The following is a 25,348-nucleotide window of genomic DNA, read 5'->3' on the forward strand; positions in this document are numbered from 1 at the left end:
AAAACTGCAAAAATTACTAGGAAAACCCTCACAAGATACATTGCAGTAGCCAGACAAAAGCAAGCAAGTATTTTTAGTAATGCTTACTAGCAGTAAAGCACAAAACATTAAGAAGCAGTGTTGGAGTATTAGAAAAATACTGTCCACTGGAGAAGTACTGACAGGCAAGAAAAACTGTCTGTTCTCCAGAGTAGACAAGGTTGATCTTCAACCGGATGGGACTGGTATCGCAGTTTCTCTAAAGAACAAGAAATATTTAGAGACGCTAGAGATACTATTCTAAAAGCTCTATGCTGCAGTCATGCTTATCTGTTATAGAAAACCAGTGAAAGAGGAGTGCTGCAAATCTTTTGTTTTCTATTTAGCCCAGAAGGGGCTTCACACTCTTTGTGCCTTCACAATAAAGGAGCAAACTCCCAGACTCAAGCTTTAGCTTCTTAAAAAAAGTCAAACATTTTTAGGTATTTGGTAAAATTCTGGCACAGAGGAATGAAAGGGAACTTGAAACAGAGACATCAGTTCTAACTTTTTAACATAAGGGATAGCAGATTATGGCTTTATTTTTGCAACTGTCAGGAGGTAAGTCAGAGGCAGAAACTGCTGTTTCAGAAACCTGAGGAATAAAATCTGTTTTCCAAAAGAAAAAGATGCTGAAAACAAAAAAAAACCACCCCAACAACCCTTCTCTAAGAAGACTTATAATAGATTCTGCCATATAGTTCCATGACTACTGAAAATGAATGACCCTCCTTCAGAAAACAAAAATTACCAGGCTAGAAGCTCAGCATTTTCAGGGAACAGACAGGCATTTCAGAAACATAGGTGTTGCTCACAGATGTTGATATATTTAAAAGCTTTTGCTCCTTACAGCAGTTAAAGAATTGGGGGTTAGTTTGTGGGTTTGGTTGATTTTTTTTTTTTGGTTGGTTGTTTTCTTCCAGACCAATTTAGGATTTCTCTAAAGAGCATAACATTTTTATGTGGCAGAATGTTCTCTGAAATTATTACTAAAAAAAGAATATAGAGCATGAGTCTATCAAACCTTTCCTCTGCTGAAAACAGACCTATAAAACTCTGGTTTCATCGACAACAAGCCCTCTGCTGTCTTCATTTCAGATCACATGTATCATGACACTGCTTATTAGGGTAACTATAATAATCTTTTCTAATTCACTGTGATTGTCCTGCAAATTCAGTGGGAGCATGATAACCTCCCTTCTACTAAGAGCCTACTTATTTGGAAGAATGAAATTCTGTTCAGGTTGAAAGAACACTTTATTTCAAATTGATGATGAAATATTTGAAGAAAAAGAGAATGTCTGAATAATGGCAGAATAACCTGAAAACATATTTTGGTTTACTTTTCTGTGTACTAATCTCAAGTGCCGCTGCAGGAAAAGCAAACAGAATGTTTGCTACAGCTTTTAAAATGTGCAAGAATTTTGGGAAACTATAATTCTGAGAAGAATATTTTCTTGAAAGTGTCTTCATGTACCGAGACTGAAACTGTTGTCCTGGCAATCCAGTAAGGACAGAATATAGGTCTTATTTCCACAGATGTTTTCTTTCTTAAAAGAACAACACCTATCACTACACTCAAATTATGTTCTTAAGTGATGGCAGCTTATTCACCACACCTCTCTAGTTAACACGGATGCTTAAGTAAGCCCACCACTTCAAGGCAAGTGACTTAAGTGTGGTATTTTTATTTCTTGGAATGTAAAAAAAAAAGCAGCCAACAAAAAACAAATCCAAAAACCAAGCTGCAGTGGTTTTATAGTGGTCTAATAGCCTTGTCTTAGTCATTCTCTCCATGACAAATAAACATGCAAATTAATTTATAGGTTTATATTATTTAGCATAAAAAGATATATATTTAGCATAAAAAGATATAAAGACTGCATTCAGAAAAAAGAGATTTGCACATGACAGTTACTGTTGCTTGAATACCAAGACATATCTAGATATCTCTATACTAACAAGCTTTCTCACAAGAAGTCAGTGACTGAAAGCGCTATGATCCTTTCTAGAAATACAAGCACATCTACCAAATGAAGCAGGTTCATGTAAATCCAGAGTAACAAATGACATGACAAAAGCAGAAGACTTTGGAATGATTATAAATCTGATTATTACTTTGCATAGTTAAGAGCAGGAAGGGAGGAAAAAAAGAAGAAAAAATAAACAAGATGTTTCTACAACAAATGGATCATTTCCCAGAGACTAAAGAATGCACCTGCAGGATTTTAAAAACTAAATAAAGGACTCGATATGCATACAATGAGTAACTCCCTCAGAGAGCAAAATCATGCCATGTGGTACTTATCCATATTTACTATCCTCCTGCACTATGAATTTAATAAGCGTACCTGCTGTTGAGGGGAGAAAAGGCAATAAAGGGAAAAAAGCAGTTAGAACAGAATCTTCAATGCTGCATTCATTTTTTTAGCTATGATGAACCAAAGGCTTTTTACACACTTGACAGCCCCAGTTTACCACTCCAGTGGAGGTGTTCAGGGCAAGGTGAAAAGAGGGATGGATGCAGACTGAAAATAACCCTAGGTGTTGCTGCATGGGATGGCTGGAAGACTGGCTATTAGGCAAGGAGAACAAGGCTGAGCTGTCAGTAGACAAGTAAGGAAAAACCCCAACATCTACTACACCTAAGCATAACTGCTGGAAATGAAATGTGTTAAATTTGTGTTGCTCACTTTTATCAAGACACAGCAAGGCTGGAGAACCATCAACCATCCTGCATTTTTAGCCAGTAGCTCTCCTGTCACATGGACTGTTTACATCTCTTTGAGTGTGGCACAAGAGAAAACCATCTAGTCAGAGACCAAACTTGTCCACCCTGAGAATATTTGAGCAGAGAAGAGACCATACTATAACTATCTATCAACAAATTCTAGTAGACTAATTATCAGCTCTCCCTCTTATTTGGCTATTTATTAAGATGAAATGCTTGAGACAACATATCCATCATACTGTGCACATATTTGAATTCTATCATGAAATATACATAACAAACACAGAGGTGGTAATTTAGAACACAGAACAGATACAGCATATGTACAATTTTCAAAAACTTAAATGTACATGTAGGTTAAAAATAAGTGGAAAATAAGTGGAGTCTTTTCACCTCCTGAAGCAGATGGGATATTGCCACTGATTTAAATGAGGTCAGGTTTACAGTCAGGAACTCTGCAATTTTCATAAGCACCTGGGAAGCCCACTGCAACATAGTGAACTTTATGGATTGACAGTAACAAAGAGTAAAAAAAAAAAAAATCTACATGCACTGCACTTTGGTAATGTTTTCTTACAAATGTAATCAACTTTAAGTATGCTGCTCTAACACACTAGTGAGTATACTCCAGTTGTAAAAAAATTTAAATGAAAGTTGATTTTGCAATATCATAAATTTCACTATAGCACTTTGCTTTTAAACAGGAAAAAAGGATCACCATGTTTCCAATATTAACTCTTAAAGTGCATGAACTAACAAAATTCAATTTTCCAGAATGTTAAAGGGGACAAGGGGGGGAGAAATCACACAGTATTTAAGTCATTTCATCTCCACATAAGTGACTACAGCAACTATATAATGAAGACTTTATTTTTACTACCTGCTCATTACTTTTGATTTCTGACCCTCTGCCTCCAAAAAGATTATCTTCATTATTGTTTGCACTCATCGCATCGCTGTTTAATTCTGGAGACCTAATTAGGTTTGATCCATATCTGTTCCCACTGGGTTTTGTCGTTAACACTGACGCCATCTTGTTAAAATGTGGTAAAGAATTTTCATTTGACCCTTGAAAAGTTTCAGAAGAGTCTTCCAACGCCATGTAATTGTCTAGCATTTTTGCTCCAGCAATTGATTGATTTGGGCCTTTTAGCATACCAGCTGTATTTGGCATTTCAGAGGTAGCATCAGAACAGTCTTCTTTGTGATCAGATGAAGCAAAACCTATCTTTTTACCATTAATAAGTGACATATGCTCTTCTAGATTCATGCCAGACACCTGTGTGCATACACATGGAGCTTCTAAATGAAGATCATTAACCTGGTGATTCTTTGGTTCTATTTTTGGTGGACTACAAATAGCAAATGAATTAAGATTTCCCTTTGTAAAAGCAACCTCATTATTATTGTCTAGAGGTAGTGACTCTTGTGTTAGCAAGTGATTTTTCCTAGCTAGTGGTCCACTGTTGGTTACAGAAGTAAAAAAGTTATTTGTATCTGCAGGTTCAAGTGGTAGCTTTGGAAAGGTTTTAATTTTTCTCAAAGAACCTTTCTTAAAAATGCCATCTTTCTCCAGGTCAGTAACACATGATTTTATATCCAAAGCAACACTAGCAAAACTGTCAGTATACACTGCATGTTTGTCCTCTTCTTTTCTCTTTATAGCTTGAGTTGCAAGTTGAGAATGTTGAGTTTTCTCATTACTCAGATCAATTTGCATTTCCTTTAAACCACTTTCTCTGCCAGTCACCACAGTAACTATAGAAGAGTCCTTATGACAGGTAGCTGTCACATCTTCCACTGTAGACGAATCACCTGCTATGTTGTTTTTCTCATTTGAATATAATTTAGATCCCAAACTTCTCTGACACATTCTTCCCTTCCACATGTTATCACAGACATCTAGATGCAAAAACAGATGCTTATATTAAATGTGTATTTAAACCTTCTGTCTTTCCCAGTAAATCTTTATATTGCTTTTTTTGCCACTGCTGTTATGCATCTTCAGCATGTTACACAAATTATTTCTGGACAAGTCACTTTTAATCATACAGGACACTCTAAATAGATTAATTATATTCATTAAGAGTTGTATGTCCCCTACTCCCCACCCCCAATCCACAAATATTTAATAACAACTTTCTGATATCTAGAAAGGAACCTATAACAGGAAAGTACACAAACACATTAAGACATGTCAGGCAATAGAAAGTTCTAGACTAAATACATTTTAAGGTTACCTTGAGAAGCACCAAATGATTCAATTGAAAGAACCCTTCTTCCAACAGCAGACAAGCTTCGACAAATATTACTTGATGAAGCAATCTTCAGTTTTTCTTCACATAATGACAAAATGCTCTAGAGAAAATTAGTGTTAAATACTTTATTAAATAATGAATAGATTTGTGAATTTTTATTAAAGTGAATCATGTTAACTCACACAGTACATCTGAATTTATATGAAGAAACATTGGAGGTCTTTCTTGAACTGTTCATTATACTGCGTATTTTCTATTATGTGGTTGAATTAATTTCTAATTTTTACCATAGACTATCATGTAATTACTCAATACAGTTCAAGTTCTAGTGTACAGTTAAAACACTAAGATCAACTGACAAAAATTAATTATCTTAAATTTTACCCTTTATGAATAACATACTTAAAGTGTAAAGAGCCAGAGTGTGGATTGTTTTTTAAACAGACAGTGATCCACTTGAATTGAGTGACATAGGCAGGATACCGAATGTTTTTATTAATGAAATTACACTAAAAGTAAATCCTGTATCTTTTTAAAACTACAAAATAGAAATATCTAGAAAACATTATTCCCAATTAGATAAAGCAATCATTATCAGATAGCAAGAAGAAACAATATTATGTATCTCTGATCTGTAGTCTGAGCATCATTTGATGGCACTAGCACTGGTCTCACACACAACTAGTTACAGACATTCACACCTTTAAAAACCTGTCACTTTGGGCAGGAAGTAGAAGAGCGCTGCCTTTCCAAATGCATCCCACGGTCTCCTCAGGAACTGTTCCTAGATAAACACTGATGAGACCTCATACAGCTCTGAGGAGCTGCTCTTACTTCCCCATTAACTTGCTCAACTGCTCTTCTGCTGTTGTGAGTGGAAGAAATTGTCCTGTTGGTTCAAGTAGCAGGTTGAGGAAGGACAGGAAAAAGTGAGACAGGCATCCAGCTGTGCTGGAGTCCAGTGAAACGCCTAGGAAAGTCTACGGGTATTCCCACAGCTCCCCTCACTCCTTTCCACCCAAGAAAGGGCCCAGTGGAAAAGGAAAAGAGAACAGATAGTCACAAAGTGACCTTCATGTGTTACACTAGATCAGGCTTGATCCACTCTATTTTTGCACTGATAAAAGTAGTCAGCAGTAGCTTTCAGGAACTAGAGACCAATTGGAGATGCTAGAGAATGCTATACCATCCCTTTTCTGACTCTGATCAAAAGTAAACAAATAGAAATACAGGACTTGATCAAGCAGGCTCTATGTCCTAAACCAGGGAGCCAATATTATTTGCTTTATAAAAATTAATCTATTCATTCTCCTGTTGCAGCACTCTTTCTGAAAAGTATTGATTATAGGTGCTATTACCATTTAGAATATACACTATCAGCTCAGGAAAAAAAAACACCAAACCAAAACAGACAAGTAGACAGCACTATTCTGAAGTAGAAAAACTGAATCCAAGAAAAGTCACATTTGGACAACTGTTATTCTCTGGCTACAGTCTGCAAAAACAGTGCATTCAAGCTAAACTTTCACACATTAATATCAAATAACACTGTAATAGCTAACCAACATTTAGAATGTGAATTATTTAAAAACATCATCTTGAAAAAGCGTATATATCTTCAAATTCTTTCCAAAAACTACAGGTAAAGTAAGAGGCTAAATGGAATAAAATACAAAAACAATTAAGATATCTAATGAAATACTACTAGTAATGCTTTATACAACACTGCTTTGAACATGCCAAGGAACAGAAGTTTCCTGGGGCATGGCTCCCTCCCCTCCCCTTCTTAAATGCAATCCAAACATCATTGGAGGCATCATACAGATTTCACAGCATAATGCCTGTGCTCTTACTTCTAATAACTCTCTGTAAACTAAGTATTAAATGGGAAGAAACAGTTAATATTTAAATCCACAAGCGTATTAACCCAACTTTCTAAAAAATCAAATCACCTTTTAATATCTACATCTGCTTTTCAGCTTGTATCTCCATTAGAATAGGAAGAAAGAAGAATTTCTGCTGAATCTGGGAAAACCTCAGCTTTCTTGAAAAATCTGAGCACATTACATATAAAGATCATCTATTAATGAATATATACAGAAATATCGTCACTTTTTTAAAAAAATTACGTAGGGCTGTTTTACCTCAATATCTGGCCTATTTTCAGGATTCTCTTCTTGCATTCGTTGCAGCAGAGCATGCAGATCTTGCCCAAATTCTGATTCTGTCTCAGGTTCTACTACACATTCTATTGCTGCTTTCAACGTTGCACCCAAAGAATAGATGTGTGCCTGCATGAAGTTTAAAAAAAAGGCATTAAATATGCTACCAACTCTCTCCTGTTAAAAAAGCTCTGAGACCACAAGGGACACACCTTACAATGTTTTCATTTTTAACATAACGTAACAGTTTACTAGAAAGGTAGTTTAATTTAAACAGGAGGAACACAATGGGCTTCAGTCCTGTTTTGGGGGATAGGCTTGTTGCAAACAAAAAGAAGTAACCCAGTGGGGTCCAGCTAGAATAATTTTTCTTCCTCACCAATAATGAGTATTACAATTGTTCATCAGCTACAGTTAAATATAGAACTCAGGTCCCTGTGTGTGTGCAAGTAATATTTAAGTTAGAAGCATGCTGGGAGATTGAATTGGAATTCCTCTTAGCAGGGAAAAAAAAACTTTGACAGAAAACTTTGTATGTGCTATCAAGCATACAGAAAGTGACCAGAAACAATACAGCATAGTATCACTTGTCTCAGAAGACACCTATGAAAGCATTTTAAGAAATATTCCACATTTGCCACCTCTGCTTGTCTTAAAGCACACAACCTTGTGCTGAACTCCAATAAAAATGGAGGTGAGCCAACAGCTTTCTTAAATCTAGTGTTAATACATCAGATTTGCCATACAACACAACTATCAATTTTTAAAAATTTTCTGATTCTTAAAAAAAAATCCAGCCAAAACTTTTTCAGATCTGCTTTAGTGGATAAGTGCAAGTTTGTGCAAACATTTCAATGGCAATACAGTACAGTCAGAAATTCACGTGTATTATGGAACACTGCCCTCTCAGATACATACATAAATAAAAGAATGATCAGAATTGTATATTAAATCTGGTTGTACTAATGCATTTGCTATAAGCTTTACTATTTTTCACTGTAGAAAGAAGAGTGACTCTAAGGACAAAAGTAATTTCCTCTCTCCACCCATCCCATTTTCTCATTAAGAAGTATTGTCTCTAAATTGTATGAAGGAGAGGTGACTTGTTCCACCTGTAGGCATATATATACACACACTGTCTAGAGTGGCAGGGCACCTCCATGAAGGGTAGTGTAACACTACCTCATTAGGAAGTGCTGTATGTGAGTGTGCAGCTTGGACAGTTCCACTTCTTCCCCCCTCCTCCATGCCCCCCCCCCTCCCCTCTCCTCCAAACCAAGAAAGCATCAACTAGCACTGACTACTGGATCTAAAACTTTGGTTTACCCTTGGGACACATCAAGATTAAGACGAAAGTCAGAAACACACCCCCCACCCCCACCCCACCCCCCATTATGTCATCTGATTTAAAAAGAAGAAATAAAAAAAATTTTTGCAAAGCAGTAAATTCTGTCTCTTCACTGTTATACAATTTCACCATTAAGCACAAGAGGTAACTGAAGACTTGTTTTTCTTTCAAGAATCTCAGAGGAACCCAACAGGAACTGTCATGATTTTTATTTTGATTTAGCAGAATGAATGCTGTTCCATCTATTCCAAGAGTAAGGGTTACTTCCTCCCCTCTCCCCCATGAAGCCACTATAACCCACTTAAGTGAAGGTAGCCCGACTGAACTACACTGCTGACAGACTGGCATGATTTTTTGTAAAATAAACCAGACTATACTGGCAAAAGGATACAAAATTATAAAGCCAGCCTGAGCGAATAACCCACCAACAAGATGATGTGAAAACAGTTATTTCTTTATACTTCCTGAAGTTAGAACTACCCCTACCCATACTTATTTCAGCTGCAGAAAATTATCTCCAGCCTGGACTAACAGAGCTCCTCACAAAGGAAGTACAACTCCTACTAATGAATATTTAGAGGGTGATGGTCTTATAGTCTGCACAAGTTAACTTGCTATAAAACCAACTAGGTATAAATTAACACCTTTCTAAGCCTGCCCAAGACTGAAGGCCAGTACTATCTGAAAAAGAAAATAAATTCTAGATTTATACTTTAGTATATTAAAATCTGTAGAAGAAATTTAACCAAAATTCCTCCCCCAACATACAAGAATTTATGAAGATGGATTTAATTGTGTTTTTTTTTTTTTCCTGAAGACTGCTTCATAAGCTTTTGAACAATGAAAAGGAAGTGTACAGAACTTATTCCTTTACTTTACACTTCTTCCCCCCTCCTCCATGCCCCTCACCCCCCTCCAAACTAAGAAAGCATCAACTAGCTCTGACTACTGGATCTAAAGCCTTGGGTTACCCTTGAGCTCTGAGAAAACGAGTTTGTGATCATCCACTAGGTGGGGCGTTCCCCAAGTTTATGGATCAAATCTGCTTCTACTTACCACAGTGTTTAGGTTTAGGAAAAAAAAACAGCTTTCTAGGAACGGAGAGCAAGATGGTAAATGCAATAAAGTGAGTTCAGAAGTATAGAATATGTAATGCTCACTAGAAGACACTGCTCTCAGGGAAAACAATCTCACAATTAAACTAAGGTTTTTTACTGTGTTAGAAGGAAAGTAACAAACAAACAGCAAAGAGCAGCAAACAAATTTCCTTCTCCTGGAAGACAAGCAAAAATTGATACTGTATTGGGAATTAGGAATTTTCTTAAAGAATTAAGAGCGGGTTTTTTTTCCCAGTGAAGATTTTTCCTTAGTTTCTGAAAAAAACCCTCACCTGTTTTAAATCTAAGGAGAATACTTTTATGAATAGGAACTGTTGCATTACAGCATAATAATATTAATAGATGATAAATAACATGCCTTTCAAGAAAGATCGAAAAGAAAAAACCCACAACAAAACAACCTCTTCACAATTTCTAAAAAGACTTAAGTTAAAGACTAAATGTAACTTGTTAGCAAAAAATTACACAGACCGTGCTGGCAAGACAGCACTAACAGTATCAGCTTTAAAAACGATGGAGGGGAGGAAGGGAGAAAGTCACACTGGGAAACTGGATCTCCAGATTTAGTCTTAGAGAGTACATCTACTCTTAGCCAAAAGTTAGTAAATATAACAAGAATTGTAGGTGAAATGATGATTATATGCAACACTGAGAAGGCTATCATGGAAATAATGTGCCCTTTAAAAAATAAAAATGGCTGGACAAAGAGAAGATGTTTGAGAAAAGTCACATGTGTGATTTGAGGTCCTGAAAGTCTTCCTTTCAGCAACAGGCTAAGGGAGCTCATGTATTTCAGAGAAAAATTTGAAGGTCATAATCATACAAGTAGCTTCAAACCAAGATAACTTCTAATACTAAGGTGCTTTCCAAGAGACAAAGGCATAACCAGATTCAAAAGTGAAAAAAAAAAAAAAAAAGAAAAACAGATAAGAATTCAAAAGGTGAAGATATTACATATTTTTCAAGTGTTCAGGCTAAGTACTAGAAGCACTTACCAAGGGAGAGGACAGCGTCTGCCATCATGTTAAAATTTTATTTCAAGAGTGAAATATATTCAAAAAGGCTTCTGTCAGTTCCAATCAAAAGATACTGGGCTTGCTGCATGCCAATTTATGACTGTTTAACACTATAGAAAGTGAAATCAGAGAACAGAAATGATTCACTCTGGATTTAAAATCTGCAAATCAAAAGATCAGGAGAGGAAGTAAAAACTCCAAGGCTGCACATAGAGTGTGACAGAAGCTCTGTTGTAATACTGCTTGGCAGGACTAAAGAACTAAGCTTCCATAGGAACTCATATTGCAGACAAATACTACAGAAAAAAGCTGACAAAAGAGCTTTTGAATACTGACTGCATAAGTGTTTAACATATTGCAATTACAAATAATGACCATTTACATTTTGCATTGAGATTTTACTGAGTTCAGAAATGTAGGTCTTCAGCAGAACTGAAAAAGACAGACCACAGTAGAACTAATACTTCCTGTAAAATATTTCTGACTAAATAATAAGTTATGGGAACAGCGTAACACAATTCCTGGGTTTTGACATTCATATCTGACCCTCATTTTACCTTGCAGCCTTTTTTTTTTTTTTTTAACTGAGACTGCTGCACACATATAGACGTTTCCACCCTTTCACAATTCAAAGCATTAAAAGATTCCATAAATGAAAGCTTCACTGTGGTTAAAAAACTCAGTTTTATAAACAAATTCAAGCTAACACTTGAGAAAATTACTATTGGGCAAAAATATTTAATATTTACTTAAGTCCTTTTTAATGTACTCACTAAAATGCACTATTTTTATGCAAAAGAAAAACAGTAATGTTCTTCAGCAACAAAATGAAAGGGAAATAGGCCCATTATTTTAAATACTTTCCTTCATTACAAAGGGACCAAACACTTCCACATAACTGTAATTACTGGAAGGTGCTGCATTAAGTATGAGCTTTTTATTCATTTGGCACTTCAGATGTGTAGATAATTAGTAGGCAGGTTATGCTAAAAGTGCTAAATCACTGTAGACTAATAGCAAAACATATACTCTAGTTTGAATGAGTAGTAAAAGCTGGAAAAACAACATTTTTAACCAAAGCTATACTTGCAGTTTGTCCCTCCTAACTACAGTTGCTGCTTAGCTTTGGAAAAATTCTTCCCCAAAAGACTTCTAAAAAAATGGTCACAAAAATGCAGCTACAGGTCAATTCTCTCAAATAATCCACTCAGCTGAAGTCTGCAGGTATTTCAACTCTCAAACTGCTTTTTAATTTACCAAACAACTGAGTGAAAGCTTTCAAGTTTTAACATGTTCTTATACAAATGTCAGGTGATTAGTTTACATTGCAAAACACAAGCAAGGCTTCATAACACAATCATCTAAAAAGTAACACTACATAAAGAGAAATGAACCAAGCTGCGGAGGACGGAGGAAGCAAGCAGCCGATTCAACGTGAATGATAGAGCAAGCTTCAACTTTATTGAAAGAAATCACACCTTATATAAGCACTCTACAATAATCATGCATACTACTCACAAATCTATTGGATACATGTAAAAGGCTACATTATAATATCCCAGCCCCTTGTGGCATTTCAGGTATGTCACAACATCTTCCCTCTTCTGACCTGCCTTTTTTCCCAAGGTTGTTTACCACCATACTCAAGGCCATTGTGTACCTCAGTTTCTCTCTTTGTTAACATAACAGTCCGTTGTTAGCATAACTGTACCCTGGGTTTTTTCCTTTGTTTACCTCAGATGGCTGCGATCAGCTCCTGCAGAGACCCATGGCCTTGCTCTGCAAGCCGTTCTCCAACACCAAGCAAAATCTAAGTGCACCTGGAAAGAGCATGTCATGTATCCTGCAACTGAATGTTGCCTAGTCCCTACATTGTGACCTCTGCATCATTCAGTTTGAACTGAGGAACACAACCTAGTATGTCACTCTAACCTCACTGTTTGTAGTTGTGGGCTTCTTGTCTATATTGATTCATGACAACCGTTTTACCTCCATGAATTTGTCTAAGCTTTATCCACAGACAACCTTTTGCATCTATGTTTTGCAGTAAGAATTTCTGTAACTTACCACATAACAAAGAATTACTTCCCCTTGTTTGAGTCCACCTGTGTTCACCTCATTGTTGCCACCTACTTCTTCATTTATGAGGGCTGGCAAATACTCACTCAATGGTTACCTCCATGGCATACTTCACAGATTTCTAGCATAATTTCTCCCTCAGGGCATTCTCTTCTAGGCTAAAGAATATTACTCTAAGTAACTGCTCCTTTTATGAATGCTGTTTCACCATCTGGTCCTGGAAATTTATTTTACTGCTATTTTGTCAACTTCATCACTCGTCTATTCTGACACTCTTATTTGAGCCAAGTTTTTGATAAATCCCCATAAAGAAGAGTTGCAATGCAAGAACCTCCTGAAAGTCCTACAAGATGAAAAACATTAAACAGTTCTTCTGCTATGGCTTTCTTTAAAAAAGATTTTTTTTGTATCTATCTCATTCATCTGCAGTCATTGCAGACTTTGGGCAGCGTTTCTGTGTTTTGATAGATGGCCAGCTGGAGTGCATGGAGCTCTGCCTGGGGATGGATGAGGAGACGACTGAGAGTTTATGGGTCAGGATTAAAGGGAGGGCAAGGACAGGTCACATTACAGTGGGGGTCTGCTACAGGCCACCTGAGCAGGAAGACCAAGCGGATGAGGCCCTTTAGAGACAGATCGGAGCAGTCTCACATTCACAAGCCCTGGTCCTCATGGACAGCTTCAACCACCCCAGCATCTGTTGGTGGGACAACACAACAGGGCATAAGCAATCCAGGACGTTCCTGGAATATGCTGGTAACCTCCTTCTCAGGGTGACAGAGGAGCCAGTGAGGAAAGGTGCTGTGCTGAACCTTGTTCTCACCAACAAGGAGGGGCTGGTGGGGAGTGTGGAAGCTCAAGAGCAACCTTGGCTGCAGTGACCATGAAATGGTGGAGTTCAAGATCCTTGGTGCAGCAAGGCGGGCACAAAGCAATCTCACTACCCTGGACTTCAGGAGGGCAGACTTTGGCCTCTTCAGGGATCTGCTTGGCAGAGTAGCATGGGATAAAGCCCTGGAAGGAAGAGAGGCCCAAGAAAGCTGGTTAATATTCAAGTATCACCTTGTCCAAGCTCAGGAGTGATGCATCATGACAAAGAGGAAGTCATGTAAGAGTGCCAGCATGCCTGCATGGATGGACAAGGAGCTCCTGGACAAGTTCAAACATGAAATGGAAGCCTACAGAGGGTGGAAGGAAGGACAGGTAGTCTGGGAGGAGTACAGAGAAGTTTTCTGAACAGCCAGGGATCAGGTTAGGAAAGACAAGCCCTGATATAATTAAATCTGGCCAGGGATGTCAAGGGCAACAAGAAAAGCTTCTACAAGTACACTGGCAATAAAAGGAAGACTAGAGAAAATGTGGGCCCTCTCCAGAAGGAAACAGGAGACCTGGTTACCCAGGATATGGAGAAGGTCGAGGTAACTCAACAACATTTTTGCCTCAGTCTTCACCAGCAAGTGCTCCAGCCACACCGCCCAAGTTGCAGAAGGCAAAAACAGGGACTGCAAGAATGAAGAACTGCCCACTGTAGGAGAAGATCAGGTTTGAGACCATCTAAGGAACCTGAAGGTGCACAAGTCCATGGGACCTGATGAGATGCATTGACAGATCCTGAGGGAACTAGCAGATGAAGTGGCTAAGCCACTATCCATCATATTTGAGAAGTCATGGCAGTCTAGCAAAGTTCCTGCCAAATGGAAAAAGGGAAACATAAACCCCATTTTTGAAACGGGAAAAAAGGAAGATCCAGAGACCTACAAGCCAGTCAATCTCACCTCTGTGCCCAGCAAGATCACAGAGAGGATCCTCCTGGAAAGTATGCTAGGGAACATGAAAAATAAGGAGATTATTGGTGACAGCCAACATGGCTTTACTAAGGATAAATCAGGCCTGACAAATCTCATGGCCTTTGATGTCATTACAGAATTTGTGGATAAGGGAAAGGCAGCTGATGTACCTGGACTTGTGCAAAGCATTTGACACTGTCCCACGTGACATCCTTGCCTCTAAACTGGACAGACGTAGATTTGACAGATGGACCACTTGGTGGATAAGGAATTGGCTGGATGGTCACACTCAAAAGAACTGTCGTCAGCAGTTTGATGTCCAAGGGGAGAGCAGTGATGAGTGACATTCCTCAGGGGTTAGTGTTGGGGCCAGTGCTGTTTTTGTTTGGTGCCATGGACAGTGGGATGGAGTGCACCCTCAGCAAGTTTGCCAATGACACCAAGCTGTGTGGTGCCATCGACACGCTGGAGGGAAGGGATGTGCCATCAGAGGGACCTGGCCAGGCTTGAGAGGTGGGCTGTGCAAACCTCATGGAGTTCAACAAGGCCAAGTGCAAGGTCCTGCACATGGGTCGAGGCAATGCCCAGCACAGTTACAGGCTGGGCAAAGAGTGGATTGAGAGCAGCCCTGTGGGAGAGGACTTGGGGGTTTTAGTGGATGGAAGTTGTTGATGCCCCCTCCCTGGAAGTGTTCAAGACCAAGTTGGAGGGGTTTTGAGCAACATGATCTAGTGGAAGGTGTCCCTGCCCATGGCAAGGGGGTTGGAACTAGATGATCTTTAAGGTCCCTTCCAAGCCTAACCATTCTATGATTTGGAAAAAAAAATGCTAGTTTTTCAGACTTCAAGCTTTCTGCATACTTTTTTACTTACTTCTAGTCACCTTCTTAGGCAGCTGTATACAAACTTTTATCTCCAAAAAAAATCTTTGATAGGAGATATATATTCATTTAAAAAAATAATCGTATGGTAGGTTTACAGCAGTCTCCATGCTACCTGTAAACACTTTATTTTAACAGTTATACATTCTGACTTTCCATCTGGCTATGTAAAACACAGGTGACTGCTTTCCATAGACAAAACTGCCAGCATCTAGAGCAGTAATTAATTTGAAAAGCAGTATTGTCAAATCAGAGCTGCAACTAGAGAGGAAAAAAAAAAGTCAGAAAATACAAACTTTTCAACTTGACCTCAATGTAGTGTCAAGAAGATGTTACCTTAACTACTGTAGTGAAGACTGAGATATATCTTGAGCCACTGGCAGCCACCTTTGTAAACATACATTTCACATTAAAAAGTCACACAAAGATGAACATAGACATGAGCTTGACAAAATTTAAACCATGTTATTTGTATGAATCTACTCATGTGTTTGCAGGGTGAAGAACAGGTTCCTTACACTTCCATCCCATTTAGTCTCCCTTAATCACAAAGATCAGCACCGCAACACAGATGAATAGCACACCAACTGGCTCCTCTCCTGCAGGATTTTAGAAGTATAATTATGACAGGTAAGGAAGAACATTGCAATAAAACTGCTGAAGATCTCAGAGGTTATATTGCAGAAGTCACACAGATTTATCTTTAAAGCTTCTTGAACAATGCGATTTTTTTAAACTCCCTTTGAAAGTGAGTTTCATGTGCCACAACTCTACTTCTGATTTATCAGCCATTAACCTCCTTACTTTTAAGTTACCTGCCATAGGTACTTCATTTATCACCTAATTAAATTAACACAATTTATTCCCTGTAGGCATAGAAACAAGGAAACCTGGGAAACAGTTATATGCATGCTGAGCAGACTAGCTCTGTCTTCTCACAACTGTAGAAATACTTTCATCGTTGTATGACAAATATGGTATTATTTGTAGTTGCTGAAGTTATTTGTGTAAAAAAAAGTTATCTTAAACCTAGGAAGAGGTGCCTACTGTTAGTCTGTCACTCTGATCTGGGTAATGCATTCACACAATCCTGTATTGGAGGATGCTTATTCCACATTTTGGAGCTACAGAACTGAAGTGCAACACTTCCATTTAAGAACAGTATGGGCCAATAAACTCAAATAGTATCCCAGTTCCTTTATCATGCCATGAATCAATGACATCAGGACTCTGATATGCAAAATATTTGCTGCTGTACAGTAATCAGTTAATATATCTTTGAAGTAATTATGTATTTTTTTCCCTCTATTTTTTTTCCTACAAGGAACATATATAAGAATCTTCAATAAACTGCAAAAGTAAAAAGCTGGCCAACCACTTCTGAACTTAGCCCTCTGTGTAATATCTTGTTAAGACCACATTGAAAACATCAATTTTCACAGAACTGCTGTAGGAGACTGAAACTGCAAATGAGTAGGTAGCTCTCATTGTATATATTAGGAATGTAAACAGAGGAGGGTAACCAGGACGATTTGGTTTGGTTTTTTTGTTGTGGGGTTTTGGGGTTTTTTTGGGAGGGGAGAGGGTTGGAGGCTACTTTGGGGTTTTTTGCCTGATTATTTCATAGGGGAATGATTTCTGCAGAACTAAACCTTGCTCCTTCTTTTCTATTGAGGCAGAGAACTCATGTATAATGTGAAAGGACTCAAAGTGTATAGCCCACAAACAAAAAAAGCTTTACAGGGAAAGTATAACATACATATTTCATTCATGTGCTGCTTCAAAAACTGATTAGATCAGCATTCCTGCGTAAAAAGGCAACACCTGTTACCATTACAGTTGAGAGAATGGAAGAATGGTTTGGCTAGTGGGTTTTTTGGTGTTGTTTGGGGGGGTGGGGTGTTTCAGTGGTTGGATTTTTTTTTTTTTTAAACTTGGTGAGAGGGCTCAAAAGTTCAAGAATCCTGGAGTACGTATTCACTAAACAGGTTTACACTAAACCTGCTCCAAGTAGTCATCTAAAAAATCCTACATGACTTGCAATGCATTCCCCCAGAGACAAGATCTTTAGCTTCAAAATCATGTTCTCAGTTGTTCTTTGAAGCTTTTCTGAAAAGCTGTAACTAAGGAGAATGATATGCAAGTGACAATCATTTTGTCATAATCCAGAAGGTCCTGTTGACTAAATCTCAGTCAATTTAAGATAACTCTACAATCATCTAACTCACAGTGAAAACTGAACCAGTCTCAAAATTTTGTCTTGAGATTAGGAAGTTGTCTATTCTGCCACATACTTCTAAGTTACTCACTTCCTGAACCTTTCAAAAAGGTGGTATTTATTCACACACTGGTAAAATGGCTCTATTTTCAGTTCATGCAAATGTTAAAAATGAATTGTTGTCATTGTTCCAGGATATAAAGTCTCCAGATCCAGTCTAGCAATGATCATGGATCTTTTAGTGACCTGAATATCCATGTAAAACAGACATAAAATTAATGAAAGAGAAATCTTTTGATATCAAGTAATGACAAGGAATAATTTTGCTGAAGGCCTTCATGCTACCTTTAAGGATTCAGGCTTACATTTCAAAAGCATTTCCAAACATTCTAAAGAGTCAATAATGGAAATAAGCAGAGTGCTATATAAAATTAAGTTCTGCCAGTAAGACCAGTATGATGATGGGTCCAAAGAAATGAGTTTGAATGGGTAGCACCAGAAAGTGACAGATAATTCTACCAGGACTAAGGAAAACAACTTCATTCATAGCTGAGAAAGTATCATTACTGATCAGAAGAGTTTATGTGAAAGAGGCTGGAGATAAACAACCGATCCAAAACATCTGTGCATCTTTAACATTAAGAAGCCTGGAGTTTTATGACACTGCACAAGCATAACAAGAGAAAACAATCTGCCCTCTTTCACACAGATTTTTGCTTATGATGGGAACTATCTGCAAATGTATCCAACACAGCTCCTCAGGCATCTAAAAGAGTAAACTTCAACTACTGCAAAAACCAACTGTTATAAGACAGAACACCAAGTTCTCTTTTCTCTCCCAAGTCTTTCCCTCACAAAACCAAAAAAACTCAAACAAGCTGATTCGAAAACCACTTCTGTACATCAGAGAATAATCTTCCTCAATCTTGAGGAAAATATATATCTTAGCTTTAATAATTTCTTAAAGGAGCCTAATAGCAGAGTAAGGTAGAAACCTAAAACACTAATTTTTGTTGAGCAGGTTACCTGTAAAGTCAGTCATTTATTTTTTGAGGACATTTTTCTGCCTAAGAGACAGACTATTCATGATAAAAATAGAAGTCAGTCTGTGAAAAGTTGTGTTTTTCAGATTTAGAGGCAAACCTGTAAAAATACTGGCAATATGCTCAAAAAGCCAGTTAGAAAAGACCAATATGACAACTTTGCAAGCCCAGCTTCAGAAATAAGCAACAAGCTGTAGGTTTTGAGGTAATCAAATTATAAACTTTAAGATATTCTATACATTAAAAAAGAAGGACTGCTGTAAAAAAACCCCACAAAAATCAAGCCACCCATAGGCCACATTCTTCTTTTGGTTGGCTCTCTGTAGAAAGCAAATAAAGGGTGATACTTGCTCAGTACTCAGTTCCTGAATGCAACCTCAATTGGGCCAATGATGTAAAAGCACAAGCAGGAGGATTCTATTTCCTCTTCTATAGCACAGTAGAGGCATAGGTAACCAAATAAAAGTAATTTATTTTTGTCACTGAAGGAAAAGACAGCTTTAAATAACACTCAGAAGATAGAATGGTTTAGACTACAGGAAGAGATAAGTTACCATTTGCTGATGACAAGCCTTGCTGCTGTTAGACAGAATTAGTCTCAAGAGGAGGCTACCTGAAATTAAGGGAAACAGAACTCAAGAAAAAAGGCACTAAGTGTTTCAAAAGACCTATTTCCGCCATCAGATAAAAACAAAACCAGAAACCCCTCTAGGAGAACATGTAAAAAAAAATTTTTTTTTTCTTCCTGCACCAAGAGCTAAAGAAAGAATAGAACAGTAGAGATAATCTGACAGCATTCAAAGCTAGTACTTTAAAAAACCAGGGAAGTGGCAAAGGCAAGGCTTCCTTTATACCTTCTACTGTTTTGATTTGGGAGAAAGATGAAGGTTTTCATATTTAGAGAAGGACCAACAGCTGAGACCTGAGCACTAGCTCAGTAATGATTAACTATTGAGAAATACTGCAGTAACAATCGTCAGCAGTTTTCTTCGATAGGACCAACATATATATATATATATATACACACCCCAAAACTTTATGTGTTCTCTAGAACAATAGGTTTCATTTGGGATTTCAACCCATGCATTTATATGCATATAAGATATTTTTATGTATATGGTATATATATCAATCCAACTGCCTTGCTACATTACATAGGAACAAGCCTATTATTAAATATTTAGTTTTCAAAAAATGTAATACTTTTTAGCTTGTCTTTTCTATTTGCACTATTTATACCACTTTGTGTAGAATAATTTCTTTCTAAGCTTGTTGAAACACTTGGACTTATTTTTTAGTAATATAAATCAACTATAACCTACTGAGAAATACAAGATGACAGCTGTCATGTTCTAGCAAAGACACAGGCAGTGTTCACCCTTTTCTGATTCTCTCCCAGGTGAGAAATCAGCATACCCTAACTCCTGCTGTGATAGCAAAAACTAAGAACATGTTCTAGATGAGAAAACAGAAGTGTGAACTTCACTTTTTTCCCCACTCTCTATCCCGTATTTCCCTCTTCCCTTCAAGTATTCAACTCTATCACTTTTTCTCTTATTTCTGAAAGGTTTTAATCCTGCTGCATACTGAGGTTTCTGAACCACTGCATTTTATCATCTCTAAATAATGGGAGAAGTCATTAAACAGAAGCATTATCCAGTCTGCTTTAGATATATATTAAAAAAGGCAGACAAGACTGAAAATTCACTGATTTCTGTTACAGAGGCTCACTGGAATAAGCAAAATTGAATAGCCACATTATTAAAAGATTATAAATGCAAGTTCACACATGGCAGACATCGGTCCTTCATCTCACTGAAAGCTCATATCTTAGAAATGTGGGGGGTTCTACATCAATGAACTTCTGTGTCAGACTCAATGGCAGTTTTGTGATGCAGACAAATAGCTATTTGAAACTGGTTTGAGACAGCCAGTGTTTTTAACCTGAGGCAAACTTGTATTGTAGTGATAGAAGTAAGGCTATTAATGAACTCACCAATATTTAACTATTCCTGTTGTGCCTTCCATTGGTCAAATTTCACAAGTCTAGCACTGTACTGCTCAGGGCAAGAAAATGAAATAGGAACCATTTTCATTAGGAAAAGGTTAAAGCTCTTCCTATTTAAAGGAGGTAATCAGGGCTCAGTATTAGTTTATAGTGAAGAAGAACTGTTTGATAAACCCAGTATATCGATAAGTAAGTATGCAAATTTTAAAAGAAGCCTCAAACCTGTATTTTTGCATCTTAATGTTTTTCTGGAACAGAAAAATTCACATTCTGTATGGCTCTCCACGGTAGCATACTAGTGAAACATTACAAAATTAGGGACTAGCCTTTATACTCAAGATGTTGCTAACTCACTGCTAGCTCAAGATTAATGAGAACAAAAAAGTGGTCAGTATTTGCTGCAGCAAATAAAAACACACCTTCCAGCTTAGAGCAGCAGAAAGTGAGATCTTTCCATCAATGCAGGCAAGTAACAGCTTCAGTCAGAAAGCTTTTACTGAGCACAGCCACACCACATACCTGCATTTGCATTAAGAATAAAAGTGAACATTATAATAAATGTACTGCACAGAAATTCACCTTGTCTTTGGAGTTACAGTGTGGATCATAACTCTAAAGTTTCTCTCCCGTTTCCCTCTCTTTCTTTACAGCATCAACCCTTAACAGTGCAGTTACCAAGCCACAATGGTAATAGAAGTCTGTAAGGAGATAACAAAGTTAGAGGGGAAAAAAATTAACATGAACGGAGACCGAGGAGGTTCACTATTTTAGTCCAGCACTGTCCTAGAGACCAATGGTATCTGCTTGGCTGCCTTTTTTGCCCTTGCACTATGACAATGCTTACACCAGGAAGAAGAGGACATAACAGCACTATGCTATTAAATGCTGCTCCAACCCCTTAGCACCACAGTCATTTCAAGGTCTCTTGAGACCCTCAGAAACTGAAGTCCTCCCTCCAACCCCACAGGTTGGAACTGTGGCAGTGCTAAAGAAGTCACCAGTTAGAAAGCTCAGCCACACCTCACTGTTGGCACCAAAATCCCCTTTCACAGTTACCTCCTTCTTAACATCTTTCTAAAAAGTCTATTCCACACCTGACACCGAAGCTGACAACTCCCTGAAGGGCTAGTTTTTACTTTCCTACTCTCAACAGAAACTGAAGTTGGTGTTATTATTCACAAATGGAGAGCAGCTGAGGAAAAAAGGCAAGTCTAAAACAAACCACATGAAATCAATTACTTTTCAGTCCTGTTCATTGCCATTTGGACAAAGCTTTAGATCTCTTGCTATTTGAAACTGCAACTAGAAACTGAAATTTTTAATAGCATTGTTTCAGACACTAGGACAGTAATGCATTTCAATTTGTTTCCTGTGTCTGTTACCCTTGTGTGCTTGTGAGTGCCAGCTAAGTTTAGTAACTAATTACACTGGAGTCACAATTCCATTAGAGGTCTGGATCAGTAATGCAACAAGCAGGAAACAAAACATCTCTTGTTGAAATAACTGTAGCTTTATTTAAGGGATTTTTTAAAAAAGAGTTTAAAGAGGAAGAAGTCATCTAGTAGCTATACAAACCTCATTGTGTGCTTCCATTTTAGAAGCCACAAAATAGGTCATGCTCAAATTGAGCAAAACCTCTGGCTGACATAAGTATTTTAAATCAGCTGAGCTTTGACACTGGAGTAACAGCTATCAAAAGATCATCCTGAACATAATTAGTAGTCCAATACTAATTTTTTTCTTTATATTGAAATTGGACCATTTCAATACAAACACTACTTTTCATTGCTCTCAACAAAGCATACTAAGCAGCTGCAAAAACACTCCTTCAACAAATAACAACCGAGTAAGGTCAGTACCAAAGAAGGAGCAAGCAGTTACACAAAAGATTTCAGGCCCCTGTAAAAAGAGCAACTTATTGGTATAGTACAAAGAATCTTACAATATTGTGAAAGCACAAGGGCCCAAGGTTTCTTCAGAGAGATGTCTATAAACCTGTGCTATTGTACAGTAGGAGGTTACAACTAGAGGTGAGGGGACAAAGGTATCAATACCTTTGACAAAGAGAAGAACTTGGAAGTATTGGCAACTAAGAAAGAAACTGCTAGCTTGGAAAGATTACAATATTATAAAGCCTTTGTAACAAGTACATAAGGATTAACCCACTGTGGATCTTGGAAAATGCTAAAGCAAAAGCAAGCCAAGGTCAGTGTGGAATCTCTGGCAAAATATGATCTGGTACTAAAAAAATTCAACCAAACTCTACAAGCAGTAAGAGTTAAAACTTAGAAAGTTCCACGAATACTCAGAATCCCATAGCTGTCTGACAAAATACACATAAATCCCAGAGTAAAACAATACACCTCTGCCTCAACAAAGGGGAAATCCCTAGCTTTTCAGTCTTGTGCATTGTCCTGGAACATAAACAGCTGAGGCAACAGGACACTGTTGTAGCACTGCTCTCCCTGCTTTGAAAGGCTCTCCAACTGTCTAGCTAAAGAAATAGGAGCAGTGGGCAGAAACCGGTGCACCCAGCCCTCATCCCACTTCACAACAGACAAGGCAAAGACGTTGACTTCTTTCCACACAAATGTATACTTTCATGTATCTTCACTGACCTTTGCAAAAAATGTAAAAGGGTCAATGCTCAGAGCCACTCCTGACTCAGACAGCTTTTACTGACTGTACAGTTGTTTGTGCTGTGCTTGGTATTTGGATTCATTGGGGCTTAACAGGCCTGTAAGTACTGCTGAAAGAGAAGAGTTAAATAATAAATCTGTACACAGACAAGTTTTACCGAAGAGGGATACAATGGCCTTGTGTATCAGACAGAACAAAAACTTCAGGTCACTTAGTATTTCCACACTCTTCCCAAGTCTCTATTTCACCTTGTGCCATCCTTTTGGTCTTCAAACCTCTTTCAGTGTACCTATTTGCTATATGCATAAGAGTTCAGCAACTCCTAGAAGAGGAGAAGGGATTGGGGGGAAATGCAAGTTTGTCAGAAGAGCAAATAATTCCACAAATCTTTTAAGTGTTTCTGTGTCAAGTCTTGGAGAAGCTTGTTAAGGGGCAAAGGATGGAGAACATATTTATGTAAAATCTTAAGTCCAGCTACAGAACTACAACAAAAAGAAAGAAACAAAAAAATAGTCACCTTTGGGTGACTCTGGGACTTGTTTTCCTCAACTACATCTGAATACAAAGACTACTACAGTTGCCAGGTTTACATGCAATACTGATCACCTCCTAACCAACACCCATCTGCATTGGCCCCCTGTCCCTAAACAAAGACTCCCCAGAAAGCAGCCTGGGAACAGCAGGGAGAGAGAGAACAAAATCAGTAGAGCTCTGCTGGTCTGTATGACTACATTAACAAAACAGGGAGAAATGTCACATCTCTAACCTTCAAAGACTGTACTACCTCATATTCTATAATACTACCCTTCCTGCCTTACCACTCTCATCTTGTAGTACTACACACTCCCAAGGTTCACTTATCCTTTCTCCACTGCCCCAAGGAAATACAGTGAACTATAAACATGACTATCAAGGCTATAACTATGAGAAGTAGAAGGTATTTGTATTGAACTACAAAGGAACAGAGTATTTCTTTTTATACCTTGAATAGAACATGTTGCTAATTAAAGCATTTGAATTATCTAAGAACACGTGCCAGAAAAAATACTCTATTAAAAAAATGATACTAAGTAAGCAAGCACTCCTGCAGCATGAAATGAGATGGTTGACTTGGGAGGCTAATGAATTAGTATAAACAATTTAAATCTAATTTAATTTAACAATGTAGAGCATTTGTGCATTGCAAAGCAACAGATACTCATTTGTTTCTTCATTAAATCAAAGATAAAATTGCTGATTACCCTTCCATGCACTATTTTATTGAAGAGGATGGCAAACAAATTTTATATTTAGTCATAAAAGTTCATGGCTAGTCCCCAAACATGCAAATGTAACCAGTGAAGGATACCAGTGAACATAATATAGACCAGCTGTGGTTTCGGGCAACACATCATTCAGCCAAAATATTACACAATTTAACAGTTAGTAAACAAATGTTTATACAGAGAATTAATACAGCATTTTAAGCTTACTTTTTATTTCCACAAAACATATCTAAACAGCACAATTTATTATTCACAATCTTTAAATGTGTTAAAATTACATGTTGAGAATGCTGAGCTATTGCCAGAAGTACCAAAATTATTAAATCTTCCTCTATTTTACAGATAAATTTATGAACTTGCCTCAAAAGTGTTACCGGTGATATCAAATTCTGGTGGAACAAAGGCACCCTCTGGATCATCTTTGAAAGCAAAAGGATGTTAGATTAGAACCTGTTAGTCTTGCTTGTTTAAAAAACAAACCAATTTGATGATACAAATGTAATGATTTATCTGAAACAGAAGAAACTATGTATATAGCAGTATTTTGGTTCATTCACATCTAATGTACAAAGAATTTGTTATCCATGTTTCTAGTACTATAAGTAAAATGAAGTGCTATTTTCAAACTTTCTACCTGTACATACCATACTTTTCCTACTAAGAAACAAAAGAGACAAAACAAAACACCCCCAAAGAAATACATTTATCATGCCTAAACACATCTTGCCTTCAGACATTTATGTTTGGACCAAATTATCACCTACACGGGTGTGGCTC

The 25,348-nt window shown here is 37.5% G+C and overlaps 1 protein-coding gene across 1 annotated transcript in view; it reads right to left on the bottom strand.

Moving 5' to 3' along the window:
* The window catches only part of KNDC1 (kinase non-catalytic C-lobe domain containing 1), a 72,787-nt gene that overhangs the window by 39,460 nt on the left and 7,979 nt on the right, over nucleotides 1-25,348 (bottom strand). The window contains exons 3-6 of the mRNA XM_074907507.1: nucleotides 24,932-24,990; nucleotides 7,152-7,298; nucleotides 4,990-5,107; nucleotides 3,630-4,651 (exon numbers count right to left, since the gene is read on the bottom strand). Of these exons, the coding sequence (XP_074763608.1) occupies nucleotides 3,630-4,651; nucleotides 4,990-5,107; nucleotides 7,152-7,298; nucleotides 24,932-24,990 (1,346 nt within the window). The remainder of the gene's footprint in view (nucleotides 1-3,629; nucleotides 4,652-4,989; nucleotides 5,108-7,151; nucleotides 7,299-24,931; nucleotides 24,991-25,348) is intronic.

The sequence above is a fragment of the Athene noctua genome, chromosome 5, assembly GCF_965140245.1.
Source record: "Athene noctua chromosome 5, bAthNoc1.hap1.1, whole genome shotgun sequence".
NCBI lineage: Eukaryota > Metazoa > Chordata > Aves > Strigiformes > Strigidae > Athene > Athene noctua.